The sequence below is a fragment of the Podarcis cretensis genome (genome assembly GCF_951804945.1).
Source record: "Podarcis cretensis genome assembly, chromosome: 8".
NCBI classification, from domain to species: Eukaryota; Metazoa; Chordata; class Lepidosauria; order Squamata; family Lacertidae; genus Podarcis; species Podarcis cretensis.
The window spans coordinates 48,591,910-48,611,025 of NC_137177.1; the positions used below are offsets into that span (position 1 = coordinate 48,591,910).

At 37.6% G+C, this 19,116-nt stretch overlaps 1 protein-coding gene across 1 annotated transcript in view; it reads right to left on the reverse strand.

Annotated features, from left to right (window-relative positions):
• Positions 1 to 445: 445 nt before the first annotated feature.
• The window catches only part of CMTM4 (CKLF like MARVEL transmembrane domain containing 4), a 33,396-nt gene continuing 14,725 nt past the window's right edge, over positions 446 to 19,116 (reverse strand). The window contains exons 2-4 of the mRNA XM_079988059.1: positions 16,913 to 17,089; positions 9,778 to 9,876; positions 446 to 8,805 (exon numbers count right to left, since the gene is read on the reverse strand). Of these exons, the coding sequence (XP_079844185.1) occupies positions 8,632 to 8,805; positions 9,778 to 9,876; positions 16,913 to 17,089 (450 nt within the window). The 3' untranslated portion in view covers positions 446 to 8,631. The remainder of the gene's footprint in view (positions 8,806 to 9,777; positions 9,877 to 16,912; positions 17,090 to 19,116) is intronic.

Sequence of the window (19,116 nt, forward strand, 5' to 3'; positions counted from 1 at the left end):
GCATTTAACCCATTATATTTATGTCAATAAAGCCACACGACTGTGTGCAAAAGGTTTATTAGATTACATTTATTGAGTTTATATCCTGCCCCCTTCACCACAAGGAAATTTGAAAGCTCAGCATGCACACAAAGTATCCATGGGGTCATGAATAGCCACAGGAGGCGGGGTGTTCTGTGTTCATCTCCCAACCTCTGTCACCATTGCAACTTTGTTTGTGACACTGTTGCAGATTTGAAGAACTGCACTTTTGCTCCTCATGGGTTTTGTACAGTCCCTTGGACTTCATTGATACTTATGCAAAAAATGAATCAATGGCCATTGCTTTTAATCAATTTTGCCTGAATGGTAAAAGTTCTCAGCATCATTAAACTATTCAACAACTCACTTGGAGGTGGATTAAAGTGATATGTCATTTGAGGAATAAGACAAAGGATGGCACAAGTTGCTCCTATCCATTTATTAAACAAATCCTTTACGATGATTTCATACAAGATTAGGATTCAGAAAACCTATGGTTTTCTCTACATACAAAAATACAGATTTTTAAAAACCACTATGAAAACAGACATGTACCATGAGATTATTTTTTGTAGAGCTCAGTATCTTGGTGTATCAAAAAGAACAGAGGAAATATTAGCATTGATCAAAACAAGACAGCCACATTAAACTGTAAATTACCAATAAAAAATCATGCCAATATACAAAGCAAAACTTACAGAAGTACACCACTTAAGAATAAATTTTAAAACGGACAAGATCAAGCAGCGCTTTAGTGATTGCATTCAGTATCAAGAAAAGTAAAAAAATCATTACTACAATCCATCTTGAAATTTATAAAATGTATACTAATATTGCAAATTAAAAGGAAGTGCATGGCATATAGCTATCACTTGTCTCCATAATGCTATCAGGACCAGTTGAACTAAATTTTGGAAAGGTTTCACAGCACATATAGGATTCTGCACATATGGAACGAAAGGGGGTCTGTGCACAGGAAAGCTTCCTGCATACCCAAGTTAAATATTTTTTGCTGCTAAACCAGGAAGGCAGAAGTCGTCATCTGAATGCAGAGCAAAGTAATATAATTATGGTGCAAATCTCTTTTGTTAGTGTAAAGGTGCTGTGATTTGCAGTGAAAGCATCTAAGGAAACTGACTGATCTACATGTCAGAATAAAACATTGAAGGCCTAGGTAGGATGAAAGCCACTTTCTTCTGAAGTCTACAGCAAAGCCTGTAGTGACTGCAACAAGATGGCAACTGGAGCAACTTTCTAACCTCTGTTCTTAAGCACATTTACTGTAAGTTAAGTCCCAAGCATTTCAATTATTATTGTTTGTTCAGAGTGTGCTTGGTATTGTACTCTAGGCACATGACTAACCACAGTTATTTGGAAGTAAGAACATTTAAATCCTTGGGACTTGCTTCCAAGAGTGTTTAGTGTGCTGTATACCAAGCAATGGGTTCTCTTAACTCTCTTCTGTACTTAGCTGGAATGTCTGAGTTATTTCACAGTACCCAATAAATCAAGAGAATTAAGGGCAGCTGCATGCTACCAAAAAGAAAACTGGATCCATTCTACCTAATTCAGGAATTGACCGATTCAAAAAGTTAACTCTTGAGTTAACCAAAAGATTCTTCTGCAACCATTTGAGAAGCCCACAATTTGCATTAAATTAAACATTTATAAGCAAAAAGTTAATAGCAACTTTCTGATTTTAAAACAAAGAGTATTTCACATACTAGATAACTTAATATTTGAAAGCAAACTAAAATTTTGAGTTCCAAAACACAGGTTTCTATGGTCACAAATCTCATACTGAACAAGAAATATCACAAAATGCAACAATGTTTTTGGTCACCAGAGTTTTGGTTTGTGAAACAGGTCTGCTGGAACACAGCATCAGTCAATGGGAGGGGAACTGAGACACAGAGTGCCATTACTTGGGGTTTGAATTTGCATGTCTAGCTCAAGTTTACTGGATTTCATAGGCAGTCCCTTAAAAAGCAAGGTGTGTGGAAATGCAACCTTACTACATATTTGAAACTGCTTTAGAAGGAGAGAAAATGACCAGTTCACCCACTAGTGCTACTTTCAATGTACTGCCTTGGGTTGGCGCATAAACTGGGTATCAATCCTTTACTGCCAATTTCAAATTGGTTCCACCACTAACCAATTTTACTTTCTACGTAGATTAATTGGGGTCTTCAAAGCACCTATACTTCCTTAAAAAAAACTTTATTTTGGACATGACAGCACAATTGGAGCATACCTTTCAAGTCCAACTGGAAAGCAGAGTACTTAAGTGCATATTCCAAAAAGAAGCCTTGTTATTTCATTAAGGCTGGTATTTAACAGAAGCTTACAGAAACTACAATTTATGAGCCATTCATGGTTACAAAAATAGTGTTTGTGTGTAGGATCTTAATTTGACTGAGCACGCACACACACGCGCACACAAAGGCACCCTAGGTGAGACTGTGTCAACAGATATGAAAAGGCATAACAAGTGTCAACGTCTCTAATCCAAACTGGGATGATACTATGAATAATAAATATACAGTTTACCTTTTCAATATTGGTATATCAGTTACTTAAACTTCAATATATACAAATAGGTTCCATCCGCAATAATGCAGATGCGAAATTTGTCCACAGAAGACAACTTAAGTGCATCAATTATTCCAGGGTGTCTAGGTGAATGGGAGCTATCCAAGAGTCACTAAATCTGATAACAAATATATGTATTCTCCCCCTGCAAACTTTCACCAAAATGTGCACTAACGGCAGTGCAGGAGTGCCCTAGGTGTTCATAACATGCAACAAGGGAAATACCAATACACATTCAAGTCTGAAACACTGGACAAATGAAGAAAGTATTGAAAGGCAACAATGAAAACTAAGATGTTATAGTGTCTACTGGCCCTGGAAGTGTCAGGCTCCATCTAGTTTTACTGAAATGTGTAGACAAATAAGTCCTCAGACGGCAATAGAAAGTGTCTGTGGCACACAAAAGTGATTAGCCTCCCCATAATAGACAATTCAAGCTATAAACATGTGTACTCAAAAGTGTCTCACTGAGTTAAATGGAGCTTACGCCCATGTCCGTAGGTATATGATTGCAGCCTAAGCCACATTAAACATGGCTTGTTGGCAGAGCTCATGACTCCTGTCTTACCAAAAGGCCCACTTCAAGAATTGAGAGATTTCATATTACATCTATGCAAGTGAAGGACATTTTAAAAAGTTACAATCTAAGTCTTTTGCTTCAGAACAGCCTTGCACTCTTGAACAGGACAACTCCAGAGTAAAAGATCGGTGGAATGTATAGAAAAAAGGAATCAGATATTTCCTTCAAACCATCTATTTCTGTGCCTCTCAAGACATTTGAATTGAACTGCAATAGCGCACTGGGTTGAACTTCACTGCATGTAATGCTTTGAAGGAAAATGTAATGAAAATGATATATAGATGGTACATGACCCCAGTTAAACTTGCCAAAATATACCATTTGTCTGACAACAAATGCTGGAAGTGTAAAGGGAATGAAGGAACATTCTTTCACCTCTGGTGGACGTGCCCTAGAGTGAAGGCCTTCTGGGAAATGATATATAATGAGTTGAAAAAGGTATTTAAGTATACTTTCCCTAAGAAACCAGAGGCCTTCCTCCTGGGTATTGTCGGCCAGAGGGTGATAGAGAAGGACAGAACTTTTTTCCTGTATGCAACAACGGCAGCAAGGATACTCATCGCTAAGCATTGGAAAACCCAAGATCTACCCACACTGGAAGAATGGCAGATGCAACTGATAGACTATGTGGAATTGGCAGAGATGACCGGCAGAATCCGAGACCTGGGAGAGGAGAGGGTTGAAGAAGACTGGAAGAAATTCAGGATTTATTTACAAAAACACTGTAATTTGGTTGAATGTTAAGAAGGATGCCAGATCATAAACAATTGAGCACCACTAAATTAGATGTTTGGAGAATTATCAGATTAAACTAAATGAATAAGACTTAAGAATGTAAATAAGTTGATAAATTGCTGGAAAAAGTTTTGTAATGATGCAAGTGGGAGCGGGAGACGTGAGGGAGTCCAAAGAAGTTTTGACAATACGTTATGATATATGTTATATTGTTTATTACTTTTGCATTTTTGTATTAAAAAATCTTAATAAATATTTTTTAAAAAATGAATTGAACTGCAACAGCGGTGTACTGTATTTTACAAAATCATCTGCAGCTGTTTTTTTAAAAGTAGATCCCACCCTTTTGCTTTTCACCTAGAGGATAGTAGCACAGCTGTAGGGACCAGCCCTAACTATAGAAGTTTAAACTCCAAAAATATCTACATGTTGCCTTGGGTACTTACGTCTTCATAATTAACTACAAAACAAAGGCTGACAGCAAGCTTTAAAACAGATTGACTAACTTTCCATGAAAATCATAGGGAAGAAATTAACTCAATATTGAAATCACAAAGTCCTATAATATAAATATAAGAATCAAGGCTACTGTACAAACTATGCATAAAAAACTGCTTTTGCCAAGTTTAAAATGATGCATACTTAAAATGGGTAAAAGCAGGGGCGAGGGGAGAGAAACAACTGATGTGCTCCAAAAGGCGTGCGAAAGAGTTATTCAGATACTATCAACTACTAAAAGGAATTCAGCCACCCTTCCAGGACAGATTAAGACAGGCACTATCCCAGATGAGTGATTAACATACACATAAACCAGGTTCCAAATAATATCACACTTTATAAAGTGGATTATTTTGTTTTGGACACAGGTTCAGTCATGCTTTTGAAACAACATAATAGGGAGTGAACCATTCCTACTAGGGCAAATGAATCCATCTTGGAAGGAACACAAAATCTGATTCTCTATAGAATCTACAGAGAGCTAATCAAGGTATACATGGTTAATCTCTTACATCAGTGGATACTCCCAGCACCGTACAGATCACAACATTTAGCTGGACAGGTGAGCACATATGCATAATGGAGTGAAAAATACAATAAATTGCTGTACTAGAATATACATACATATGACAGTCACTCAGACACTGTCGCTTGCTGCATTTTATTACTTAAAATCTTAAGTTGTGGTGATACTGAATTTAGTCATACTCATAGTATACCCACTGAAATAAATGTACTTAAATCCATTTATTTCAACAGGTCTGCTATCAATATGACTTCGCTGGATAGCATACATAGGCTATGAAAAGGACACTAGATCTCTAAGGCAATATCAAGTATCCCTGTTCTCTACCACAACTTTAAATCCTGTAAACATTCAATCAAGAGTCATCTTTGTATAGATCATACTCACACTCCCAAACAGAACTGTGACTCACATGGCATTAAGAAACTTCCTTTCAACTTAAGCTAAACTTGGCTGGAAATGAAAACAAGCAAACAAATCTCATAGTGCACAAGGCTTGTGCAGCTGAATCAGTTTGCCCTTAAGCAAGCACTTTCAGAATAATGCAACAAGTTGAATAATGTTTGCAAACTTGAAAGAAAATGTCCAGTTTTTACCTGCAAGTTCTTCAGCTATCATTGTCATCTCGTTTTCCTATCTCTCTATATAATATTTGTACTGGTCTGACGTCACACTGTGATGGCAGTCCAAGTCGCTAAGGTGTGCAAGAGGCACATGGGCTGAGCAGTGACTTGGATGTCAGCCCTTGCAGAATTTCATCTCAGAGTCTGAATGGATCACCTTAGGAAGAGGATGTGAGTTGGGAAGATGCTGCTATGACCTGCCAAGGGGAAGCTCTTTTCTCTGGCACTAACAGAGGCTTTGTCTGGCAGTTGAGAAAGACAGAGAAAACTGGGGAGGGGGCACGCTGAGGTGCAAAAATTAAGCAGGCAGGGGGAGAGGTTGTGATCCTGGAAAGGAAAACTGCCAATGGGATCTTAATGTCAGACTACCTCACCAGCAGGTCATATTACAAATTGCTCTTGAAACTCCACTCAGTTTCAAAAACCGTTTGTCAAGCAGCTTGATGATTTGCTATTCAAGCAGTGCAAGGTCAAAGGACTTCTTGAAAATATGGATCTATGTGCATAATTATTGGGATCACTGCTTCTGCGTCTAATACTCCCCTCTCTTCCCCCCAAAATCAAATAAAATCCTAAAAAGAAAGCCTCGTCATAGTATCAGGGACACTGCAGGGAAAATTCAGAACAAAAATGTTCTTAAATGTGTGTCCAAGCAGTCTGTGCTTCAGGAATGCCTGCATTTCATTGGAGCATATTGTCAAAGCATACCATAAAATATACAATCTTTTTATATTAAATATGTACCATCACACCAAACCTATCCCTTTCAAATAACAAATGTGTCTCCAATCTAAAAATGTATAGCTATTCTTTGGTCCCAAAAAATACCACTAGAACAAAAAAATGGTTTTCTGGTAGCTTGAGTTCTTTTTCTTATTTTTAACAAATTGGGCAGAAATCAGAATATACCCTTGTTATTTGAGGAAATCAGCCATGGCAATAAGCAGAGTACTCTTGCATTACACAACTTTAAATAAAGTTCCCATTCAAAAAGTAGAAGTTTATATGCTTTCAAAAGGTTCTGGGATTATTACTAAAATATAGCTCTGCACATGACTAATAAGTCAAGTGACTGGCATATCTTATACTGTTTCTGCTGACAACAGGACCTATGCAGAGGACTGGATTTCCCTCCAGCCACTCCAGGGACAGCCCACAATTTTCAGGCTTAACTCCACCGCCTCAGGGAGTTCAAAATAGCTTTTTTGAAAAACGGAAATCAATGCATTCTTAGGATACTGAATCTCACCCCAGCAGCTGGTGTTGAGATCATACACAGCCTTGGACAGTCCCAATTTTTACTTTTATTTTTACTAATTTTTACTTTTATTTTAACATTTATTTCAAGTGTTAGGAAAAATAAAGGATCTTAAAGGCTTAAATATGCTTTTAGGATCCAGAAGATTAGAGGGCTCACCAATATCATGCAACATGGTCAACATATATAAAAATGGGGACTCTCACACACTACAATCAGTGACATTCAACAGACATTCACAATTCTACTTCCTAGCTTTCAAGGTGCATACACAACTGTCCCAGGAATAAGTGTACCTCCACTGATAACTGTTCATCATCATAATGGAAACATATTGAGAAGAATTACTGATTTCATATACTCATTTTGTGGCTGACCTAAACAACAGATGCAAGAAGCATGAAGCAAGAAGCTAAAGAGAGATTCTAATGACTGGTTCCAAATCCCCTACCCACAGAGTACATTACTTTCCCCATGAAACACTGCTGGGAAGATTGAGGGAAAACCGGAATTATATAGAATGGTATGTAAACTAAATGAACCACATAAATGCTACTCGGCAAAATAAGTCTTCATCTGTGGACAATTATTCAAACATTTTGTAGATCTGCTCTCATGCCTAAAAAACCTTACTATTCAGATAACTTTAGCAAAATTCATAAAAAGATTCTAATTCAGAAAATAATGCAGAGCAATCTGGGTAATCAAAATTTGAAGTCAGACACACACTCTCAGGGTATGTAATTACAGTGGTACCACGGTTTTCGAACATCTCTATTGATGAACATTTCGGTTTTCGAACGCCATAAATGCTTTGGTTTTCAAACACACCTTGGAAGTCAAACATGCCACGTGGCTTCTGCTGAGTGCAAGATCCTTAGGCCTAGTGGTCAGCTATTGAGTTTTCGGTTTTCAAACATTTCAGACCTCGAACAGTCTTCCGGAATGGATTACATTCGAAAACTGAGGTACCACTGTATATAGCTTTAGGAATATTGCAGTATGGATATGAACTCAACACAAAACAAGCCTGACCACAATCGGTTTTCCTATGGTTGAATGGAAGAGGAACAGAGAGGCTCAATACCAACTTCACATTATTCCCTTGTAAAGTGGAAAAGGAAATCAATGTGTAGTGTACTGAGGTGTTACATCCCAGTTCATACCTGGTTGTGGTCACAAATGGAGTGGGCGTTGTGTTTTATGTTTAGCAGAAAACTTATTTTCCACTAGTCAATCCTCAAACTGGTGTGAATGGCTGTTATAGATACACAGTGGAACTGTAGGAGTGTTAGAACTAAAGTTAATTGGGGAATCTAGTTAAGGGAACATACACAGTGGCTGTGTAACTCAATACCTGATTTATGTTATTGCTATCTCTTTCCCTGATGCACTATGTCTACGGTTGGAAACTCCATTTTCAAAAGAACAATCTTTTGCCAGTTCTGACTATCATATTTATACTGGATGGTGGGAATGTAGACTGAATACCAATCTTCTCTCTGACTCTGCTAACTCAAAGTACTGTGCACCAAGACAATTCTTCATTCTAATGTATCCTTTTCTTCATTTACCACATTTATGGATAAGTATCTTCATTTGAAAAGTTCCGCAATTATGGCCTTCATGCCAATAATTTCTCAAGTCCTCTCTCTCTCTCTCTTTGTACATGCAAATGCTCACGGCCACCACATGCTCCTCCTTTTCCTATAAAAGTGAACATTTATTTTCTTTAAAAAAAAAAGTCTGCAGGCTTTTATTTTTCTTCTTCTGGGAAATCCCATTTTGTGTGAGATTTTCACCCATCCAGACGCTGAATCTCTGGGCGATGATCCACTTCTCTGGATTCTGTCCGAGCACGCATATAATCACTGGTCTGCCTTGTGTTTTGTTGTCGGCTGTTAATTCTCCAATTTTTAACAGCTAAAAATAAATTCACAGCATAAACTGCAGTTGCCAGAAAACCAAATATCTAAACAAAAAAGAAAAAAGAAAAAGAATGACATTTTATTGAAGTGATTAAGAATTTAGTAGTTTTATACAGAAATATTGCAGCCGATTGCTGGCTTTTATGTGTGTTGACCTTATACCTTCAATTATAATTACATAGCGTACATTTATCCTTCATGCTACTTCAAAGTTCTTTAAAAACAAGCCAGACATATTAAGTCTCTTCATTTTGTTGATTGGGTAATTAACTGTTTGCCTTTTTGGAATTGTCTGTCTTGCTGGTACCTTTAATAAAGGGAGATCCATTGATAAGACAATAAGGCACAGCACCTGAAAATTACTAATAGGACTTCTCTAGAGACCTAAGTTAAGGAATCCATACACCCCAACTGCTTCCACTTATAACAACAGGACAGTCATTTAAGCATTGGAAAATGATTGATGAGCTGGTGTCATGCTAGATAGAATAAAAGCCTTTCCCATGCAGTTGATGAAAAATTATCCAATCATAGATTTGTTAATCTTTAAGGTGCTACAAGACACTGTCATTTGGGGGTGGAGAGTTTTCCTTTATTATCTAGAGCAAAATTTTGCCCCTGAAACTGGTGAGTGGAAGGCCAAGAACTGCATGTCAGTGGGCTTGGGAGGAGCCAGCAGTGGACAGACCCATTTGCATATATACTTATGGGGATGATGGGCATAGGACACTGTTAGACAATATTGGTGATTTATGGCATTGCACTGTCTACTTGGAGTTGCAGGTTTCACCACTGTTGCAAACTATTGACTAGACTAGCATGTCAAAGTTAACATCCTATTAATAGCCTCCTCACTGCTTGCAAGCTGACTTAAAAAAAAAAGCAGGAAATGATGAATCTTCAGAAAAAGAAAGTTGAGCAAAACATGCAATGCTGTTTAGCACTGTGAAAAGGATACAAGTTAACCAGTTATCTTTCCTATAAACTAATGAAAATAAATTAACATTGTTTCTTACCACAGCTGCAATTTCTGCTCCTTTGTTATGGTTTAGAGCAGCAAGTACAACAGATGCAATGAAAAAGAAAAAAGTGCAGAGTCCAGTATTGACCAAATCCTATTAAAACAGAATTAGGCAAGTTATTTCACAGTGACAATGTCTATGTGACTGGTTGAAAACAGAACAATTTTAACAGTTTGCACACAATATATTCTTTATGCAAAAGAGGTAATGATACAGAATAACACATGTTATATACACCAATAGATAATTACTGCACTATAGTTTAGGGCCTGGCACTGTAATGAACAGGGAGGGAAACTGCTAAGAAAACAAGTAAAGCTTTCTGTAATTTGTTTAGAGCTTCCTTCCATTCCAAGTGATGAACCTTTGTGCAACATGTCTATTCAACCAAAACTACTGTTCTTTCTTCAAGCCACAAAAATGTTCAGGACCGAGCTATAGAGTATATATAGATTTCTTTTTGACTGCTAGCTCTCTGGAAATTAGAAAGTAACTCACATGTCTGCCACATGCATCTACTGCATTATATAATACAGGATATATGTACTACATGTTGACTTTTTATTTGCATGGTACAGGATCTGTGTTGACATATATGAATATATCATTTCACACAGTGACAGAAAAAAATTTAAATGTGTTATTTTCCATGAAACATAACAAAGCTTTCAGAAACTCCTGCAGTTCAGTTTCATTGACTTGCTGTTACTTAGCAAAGAAACTCAAATAGTTTCAAGCTCAAAGCTTTCCAAACCATCTATTAATATATTGCTACGGGCATAATTATAATTCTGAGGAGTTACAGACATAAAGAAAACTTGTTTGGTATTTTATTGACTTACCAACATGCAAATAACAAAAACAAACAAACAAACAAAATACATAAAACTCAAACAGATCATAATTTACATATGCCGTTTCTACCACTGCCAACAAATTTGGTGCTCTGGTTAGTGATACAGACTATATTTTGGATGCTCTCTATCACAAATACAAATTTCAATATTACTTTTGTCCCAGCCTAATGTTTTATAAACAACTTAAACTCCTTCAGAAAGTTAAATCCAGGGGTTCTCAACTATTAGCTTAGGCAAACCAAAATGGTGAATTGTAATATAGCAGAAATATGTTTTGGGTTCAAATTGGTCATTTCCTTGAACATAAACCTGTGAATTACCGTAGGTCAACATGCAGAGATTTTGGGGTTGTATGGACATATGTTAATAACAACATAGTGAACTGGTGAAAGCAGAATGCAACGAATACAACACTATTCTCAATCTCATGCTCAAATAAGTAGAAGACTTGTGTAATTTGTACATTCACTGAAACAGAATTTTCTGTCTGCAAAATATGTAATCATACAAGGGAAACAAGGAATCAAGTTTGCATTATTGAAGGCTACTATGCCTTTGAGCCTTACTGTTCTGGCTTGAGAACAGTGCAAATCAATTTGATTCCCAAGCAAGCAAATAAGAAGAGAAAGTTCTGTCTACAGCATGTAAATGCAACTCCTTAACAATGTATACAAGCATCTCACCTTCCTCCTTCCAGGCATGCTTAAATTGCTTATTCAAACCCACAGAATGTTGGCTTCAAGTTTTACCCAGACCATGTCCTGACACTATGGCACTTAAGGAACTTAAGGACTTAAGGAAAGTAACAGTTCTGATGTCTACCAGAAAACTTCAACCTGTTGTACATAGCATGAATGGAGCTGGACTGGAATTGTGCAACCTCACATTAAGGGGTTGAGGACTATTGCTCAAATACTAATTCCCCATGGAAATTTAATACTTCGGGGGCTTATTCAGAAAGATGATACTTAAAAATTCTTCTAAACCAGTTCAGTTAATTAAAAAGAGATGAGGTATTCTAAATTATGTCTCAGTGCAGGCTTTACTATGAAATCTTGTAGACAACACACACACACACACACACACACACCGCACAGATGAAAGCAATTCAGCTGAAATAAGAGCAGCTTTGAGACAGCAATTTCTTTAGTAAAATAGTTCCAGGATAGAAGAGTTTGCAGGACAATCTAGGAGAAGATTCAAAATCAATCTAAACTGCAAATATCCTTTATCTCATTCATAATTGATTTAATGAAAACTGCAGTTTTCTGTATCATTTCAGGTCATCTTGCTCCATCATTCAAGAAATCTTATTAGCTGCCCCAGTCAAAAGGAAAGCAGCATCTAAAGAGTTATGGATGGAAAGAGTTATTTTATTTTATTTTATTTTATTTTATTTTATTAGTCCAGTGGGCAAACTTTGGCCAGATACCTAGGCAATGCCTCCTAAACCCCAAATTACAAAATAATTCCCTAAGTGCCAATTTCTTCAAGTGTTTGCAGACTCTGAGCCTTTCTATCCAGCGGCTTCATGTGTTTATTTTACTCGGGCAGGCAGAGTGTTGGCTATCGAAACAAGACTGGGCTTTCTGAGGTGATACAAAACAAAAGGAAAGGAAACTTTTCTGGACAATGCAGAAACTGAACTCACTGTGCTAAGTTCAGAAAGACCAACATTATTATTTGGTCTCGTTCCAATGTCTACCAAGAAGGACAGGCAGAAAAGTTTATACAGGAATGAAAAAACAAAACCACAAATATCCAGGATACTGCTTGTTGATCTGTTATACAAAAGCTCTGTGGATTATTCTATCAAATGTAACCATCTACTGTATATGGTTACACTAATTTTTAAAAAGTTACCTTGCTAAGGAAGATTAGCTCAGATAGACCTCATGTAAAACGTATGTTACATTACCTCACAGTGACTGAAGGTGCAAGCATTAGTGAAGATTAAATATATTATGATATGTTATCTGCACATTTTTAATGGCTAAAGTCAAGAAATTGAACTATTAAAAGCCAATTATAAATTCCAATTTATTGGTAACGTGATTTTGGTAACAAGGGAACATTTTTCCACTTATGAAGGGAATGCCCTCTGGCATCCATATTCTGGCCAGATGTTTTTGGAGAGAGAGAGAGAGAGAGAGAGAGAGAGAGAGAGAGAGAGAATGCCCTATTCAAGCCTCCCCACAACTTGCCATTTTGAACTAATGGAATGACCAAACAGCAATTTTCTGATCTAAGGAATGTGGAAGCTGGCTGCAGCAATAACTTCTTTGGCCCAGAAATGAAAGATGCTACACGACTTAAAACTTCTCGTTGTGGTAGAAGAATTTGCAGACTCTGGCTATTGCAGAGAAAATAACATTTCTAGGCTGTTCGGTGGGGTTTCATTTCTTATATGTTAAATTCATAAAAGTTTAACATGTAGCACGGGTTTTGGAGGAAAGTGTAAGTAAACCAACTGGCTGAAAATAAAGGCAGATGATATAGTTGTCTGCCTCATTCTGGTGTCCAGGAATAAGATTCCTGTGGGGCTTGTTACGAATAGACTGCATGGGCTTGCAGGTTTTCCAGTTCATAAAAGAAATAAAGAATGTTCCTGTTCCATTAGAATAGAAGGGTAGAATACAGTCCATCCACAGCATTTGACAGACTTCCAGTGCTGGCCTATGCAGGAAGGCCTACAACAATACAGAGGCAAGTTGCCAGCAATATAGAAACAAGAACAAAAATGTTCCTTTACAAATCTTAGATCTCTCTTTCTTGTATGTGGTGAAAGCTACTAATGGGCAGAACTTCTTATCCCCAACCTGCTCTTCTGTTTCCCTAAAGCAACTGCTGGAATTCCGCTGAATTAGAGAAAAAATAATAAAGGGTTATCCTGAGTGCAGGACAGCTATCTCCCACTCTTGAATAGCCCAGCCTGTCTCCAGAGACAAGAGGTTTCTTAGCCAGTATTAACCTCTTCATTGGTTATTTTAGAAACAGACCACTGGCCAAGGGACACGTTAGATCACTTAAATGCCAGATACTGGCATTTAAGGGCAGAAATATACAAAATCTCTAGGCAGCTGACAGTTCTGAACAAAAATATATAAATGGGTTCTTTTCTCTTGACACTGGCAAAGGAAAAACATTTTTTTTCCAGTCTTAGTTCCACATACAAGATGAAGGATGCTAGGAATCTAAAAACAAACCATTTCTTTCATTAGCTTGTATAATTCTAACATCTAGAACCAATGAAGAGAAAGTGTTTGATTACACTTCACTATAACAAAATAAGTCTGCACATTGCTTTGATGTTAGCTCCTAGGGTATTTATATAATACAATACATTTCACCTTGGCACATTTGGTCATTAAAATATGCAGAGCTGCTGAAGGTCAATGGCCAAAACTTTCCATTACAATATGGAACAGGGAACTAAGCTGATTGTGCAGGTCACAGAATATCATTTAGAAACTCTGAATAGATACAGCAATTTTCTTATATGCATGGCAATTATAGGTCTTGTGTTTATGTTAGACGTAAGCCAAGAGTCAAGCACATTTAGCCAAAGCCAGAACATAATGGCACGGCATAACAAGCTTTCATTGAAATTATCGTTCTATGCTCCCATATACAAAGCTGGTTGAAGTTCTATAAAGAACAGAAAATAAAGGACTAAATGGAACAAACTGCAACAAAAGGATAAGTAAGTATATTTTATTGAAAGATTCTGAAGATGCCCACAATGACTTTTGCTTTCAGACCTTCATTTGAAACACAACATCTTTCTCGTTGAGCTATTTCAGCAACCTAGGCATCTGAAATCACTAGTGGTTAGAGCAACCTTAGAATTCTCTTAGATATGGATACCAAAAAAAAATTAACATGGAGTTAAATCAAAAATGTATTGCAAGGGGTGATTATCTAGCTTGGCTCATGACAAAGAACAGTTCTCTGTTCACTTCCCTTATTCCTGATTTCACATATTTCTATTCTATGTGACTGGACCAACTTCTTTGCCACATAATGTTCTTTCCTTGAAATCCTCACTCAAAATCAATAATTGCTTTCCAATGCTAAGTCAAATTTCTAACATTTAGCCAAACCATTTGTTGTCAGAATCTTAGTGATTGAAACTAGATATCATCCTGTGCACTATTTGAAACATGATCTAGTCAAGCCAATGATATGGGAATGGGAAAGGGCAATTATAATAACTAAAATACATAACTTGATTCTTTTCAATACATTTAAGCAAGCAGTATGAGTGAATATAAACTCATCTGAAACATGTGTTCAGATGCCCATCACATTCCTTTACGGTACTTGCACACATCCTTGCAGAGCTGATCTATTTGTTTTATTTAACAAAGGGGAAATTTCCACTATCATTTTTCATACTCTCATAGCAAAACTATCAGAGACAGGAGTATGACTTATCTACTCTTTCTCTGGACGCATTTTTTTCAGTTTTCTTCCTAGCATGCCATACTACAGTCCTTTACAAGCTTCACCTTCCATTTGTTGCATTTTGAATAATATTTCAGATGGCATGCAATTCCTCAGTTAGGATGTAAATGGGATCACTGCTGCCAAATGTAAAACATTTCTCTCTTTATTCTGTTGCTGCCAGAAAGTTGTGAATACTCATCATGTACAGTAAGACAAAGGAGGCAGAACTTCAAAATACAGTGTTCCTTAATCTAAACAGGAACAGAGATTAAGGATCATTGACTGGCCTAATGATTTAATTTACTGTGGCCAGCAGCTGAGACAGACTCATGACGCCACATTGTTTTTCCCCTTTCAAAGGTTTTCAGCATGTACACACCATTCAGGATACATGCTAGAAGGTGGAGCACACACTCCTTGGCCTACCAGAATCCAAGAGATCTAGGAACCAGTATTCCAACCTGCCAGTCTCTCATGCATACCCACAGAAAGGATGGGAGGACAAATGAAGTAAAATAATAAGCTATTGAATGTATCTGTTGAAAGAATTGCTCTGGCTGTCAGGCCAAATTCAATGTACTGGTTTTGGTGTACAAGGCTGTATACAGCTTGGGGCAAAGATACATGAAACATAATACCAGTCCTTATATGCTCAACTGATCACTGTGCTCTGCAATGAGGGCTTCCTGCAGATACCATCTTATCAGGAGGTCGGTTCTACAAAATGTAGGAATTGGGCCTTTGGTGTTGTGTCACCCACCCTTAGGAATTTCCTTCCCTTGAATATTAGACAGGTGCTATCTCTGTTGTCTTATTGGTACCTATTGAAGACCTTCTCTCAGCATGCCTTTTAAATTGAGATCTTTCCCAGTCAATTATGTATATTGTATATTGTTTTAGCATTTGTTGTTTGCCACCCTAGGCTCATTTGGAAGGAAGAAAGGATATAAAGTTAGGGTCAAGAGGAAACTAACCAAAAGTTACAGAAACTGCAAAGGACCAACAAAACCCATTGAGATATCAGAAGAGTGTAAGGTGACTTTTTGGATTTGCCTTATAGGGATTCTAATGAATTCTAAATAGACTGTGTGCAACAATTATGTGAAATTTATGCCAAAAGGAAAACAGTGAAATCTGTGGCCCCTATCAGTTGCTTTCCACATTCTGGCCCTGCTCCTGTGGCTGACATGCAGGCATGTAGCAGGAGAAACTTTTCCTACTACTAATCTCCTTATCAGGAAAAAAAATATCCCCAGCCAAATGCCTGTCTTCAAAAGAGTACAACAGCAGGACTTGTGAAAACAGGGGCAACCCTATTCCTAAAAGAATGTGAGAAAGAAGATAAATGCATAAAGCACACACTTCCAACTTCCAAACTCAGAAAAGCAGGTTAATCCCAAAATATGACTGTTTTTAGAAGAGGGATTGATGGCCCACAGATTTACAGATTGACTCTACCTTGTAGTATGAACTCATTTCATATTTAATTTTTTAACCATTTGTAAATATAAATCTGCAGACTATACTTTCCTCAGTTGTGAACAATAAAGACTAGCATAGAAGGAAAGTCTGCATTATGCAGGGGAGGGGTATGATTTTACACACAATTTCAGCTTTATATACTTTATCATCCAATATTTCATAATCCTTATTGCACCAGTGGGGTTCACTTTGAATATAAAGCAGCACATGAACTCTACTTGCTGCAAATAACATTTACCAATGGTTTCAAGTTTCTGTACAAGGCAGGCAGTGCTTGAAGTCTAAACTTCAAATGTTTATTCAGCTATTTTTATAAAGTGAAGGTTTGGATGAAAACTTACTGTAATGTTCCAGTTGATCTGTGGTATTCTTGCATGGAGATTTAGACTGAACATAAGCAACAAAACTCCAGTAACTACCGATGCACTACAGCTGACAAATTCAAAGAAATAAAGGCCTTCACAAGGGGAGCATACCATGATGGTTTCTATGCAGATGAAGGAAATCAGTGCCAAAACCTACAGGGAGAAAAAGTGGTAAAATATAAATAGTTCTGTAACATTCTGAAGACGGCCACAAATTATCCTGAAATGTTCATTGGGAATTTGATACTCAAGAATGTGCAATGAAACTTCAGTAAGATTCACAGTTTAAAAGAAGAAATCAACACAAGATGCTTGTCTCACTCATATACCAAAGCATATTTTAGTACTAAAATAGCAATTCTGTGCACACTTACTTGAAAGTCCTACAGAATTCAGTGAGTCTTGCTTTCAAGTAAACATGTGTATGATAAGGCCCAGTTTAGTGATCCTGTGGCCATCCATATGTTGTGGGGACTCCACCATCAGTCCCAATCAACTAGGCCAGTGACCAGACATGATAGTAGTTGGAGTTTACCATCGTCATCTGGAGGGCCACAAGTTCCCCATCCCTAGCTTAGGCTGTAAATCGATCAAAGTAGTATTGGTACTGGTCCATTTCTCCTACTATAAAGAATATGCTTTTCATTCTGGCTTTTAAAGGCATTTGGGGGTTCAGAATAGTTAGCAACTAAACTTTACTGAGTAGTACTATGAAGGCCTATTTCAATTCAGCAAAACTATACACAAACAAGACTAGGAAGAAACTAAAGAATTCAGGTATATATTTGGGAGGCTAAAATGATATGCAAGGAGATAAGAGCTAAAGAATGCACTGTGTCTCTTATTCTCATTTTCTTATTCTTAAAAGGGAGCAGAACTATAACAATCTCTCCCCTGGTTGATATGAATACGAAAGTGATCTTACCCGACTTTACACAAGAGAAGTTGAATGTAATTGAAAGAGATAACAAATAATACTATAACTAGTATTGCACTGAGGTCAGTAGTCAAAATGTTACAGACGTTAATTTAGATTTCACTCCTTTCCCCCGCTCATCAGAGCTATAGAAGTAAGATTTGTTTTGAGTTCCACCAGATCACATCAAATGAAGGGGTCCTTAATTTCAACATGTGTGACATGGGATGGGATGGCCCAGAGGCAAGGAGTGGAGGTAACAGTGTAAAAGGATACATCTTGCCAACAAGGTGTGGTTGCTAAACCTCAGGAACTCACTCAAGGGGCAGTTAGCAGGATTCTATGCTTGGCCCTTCTTCTACTTTCTAGGCCATGAGGTGTTTTTCGACCCAGACTTGGCCAGCATGGCCCATGGTCAGAGATGGTGGGAGCTGTAGTCTAGTAGTATCTAGGAGACCACTAGTTTCCTATCCCTGCTATAGGCCTTTGCTTCTAAAAGATTCCATGACTCGGTGTTTCAGAGTGTACTTGAACCAACAGTACTAGTGGTTCGGACCCAGGATATCATAATGAGGGATGTGTCCTCTGTTAACTCCACTAGCAGTAGGCCTGAAAATGTCCCCCTCTCCCTCATTCCCATTTAACCAGAATTTGGCTCAGTGAGGTCATCTGCTTTTTTCATATTTTGCTGCCATGTTGCCAGAGCAACAGAGAGACTAGAATCAGAGGTATAGTAAGGAAAGGTGTGGGATTCTGACAACATAAGATCCTCAAATATCTTCTTTGCATACCAGTGGGAAAAGATGGGGGTTTCTATTGGACCGACAAAGGTTACTCTAAATGTGCACACCTGGATTTCCAGCATTAACTTTCCTCACTTGCATTTCTCACATGTTCATGTCTCCTGACACCTGAAAATCAATGTTCCTTTTCAATCAATACAGTTCATGAGTTCAGTTGCAAATCTTTGAGTAATGTACATGCAGGTCCTGTTATCCGAAATTTCAGTTATCTGAATGCAAATAATTATACCCAAACTTCACGACACTGCTTCAGATATCTGAACAGCCACTTCCTTACTTATTCTTGTTTTGCTGGTCGCCGGCAGCCATTTCAATAGAAAACCATGGAGGGAGGGAGGGAGGTTGGCCACATCACAGATTAGAAATGTTCCCATAGAAAATAATGGAAACCATCACCTGACAAATGATTTTCTGGGAATGCATTGTGTTCAGCTAGTTGGATCTGCATGCATGAGTAAACA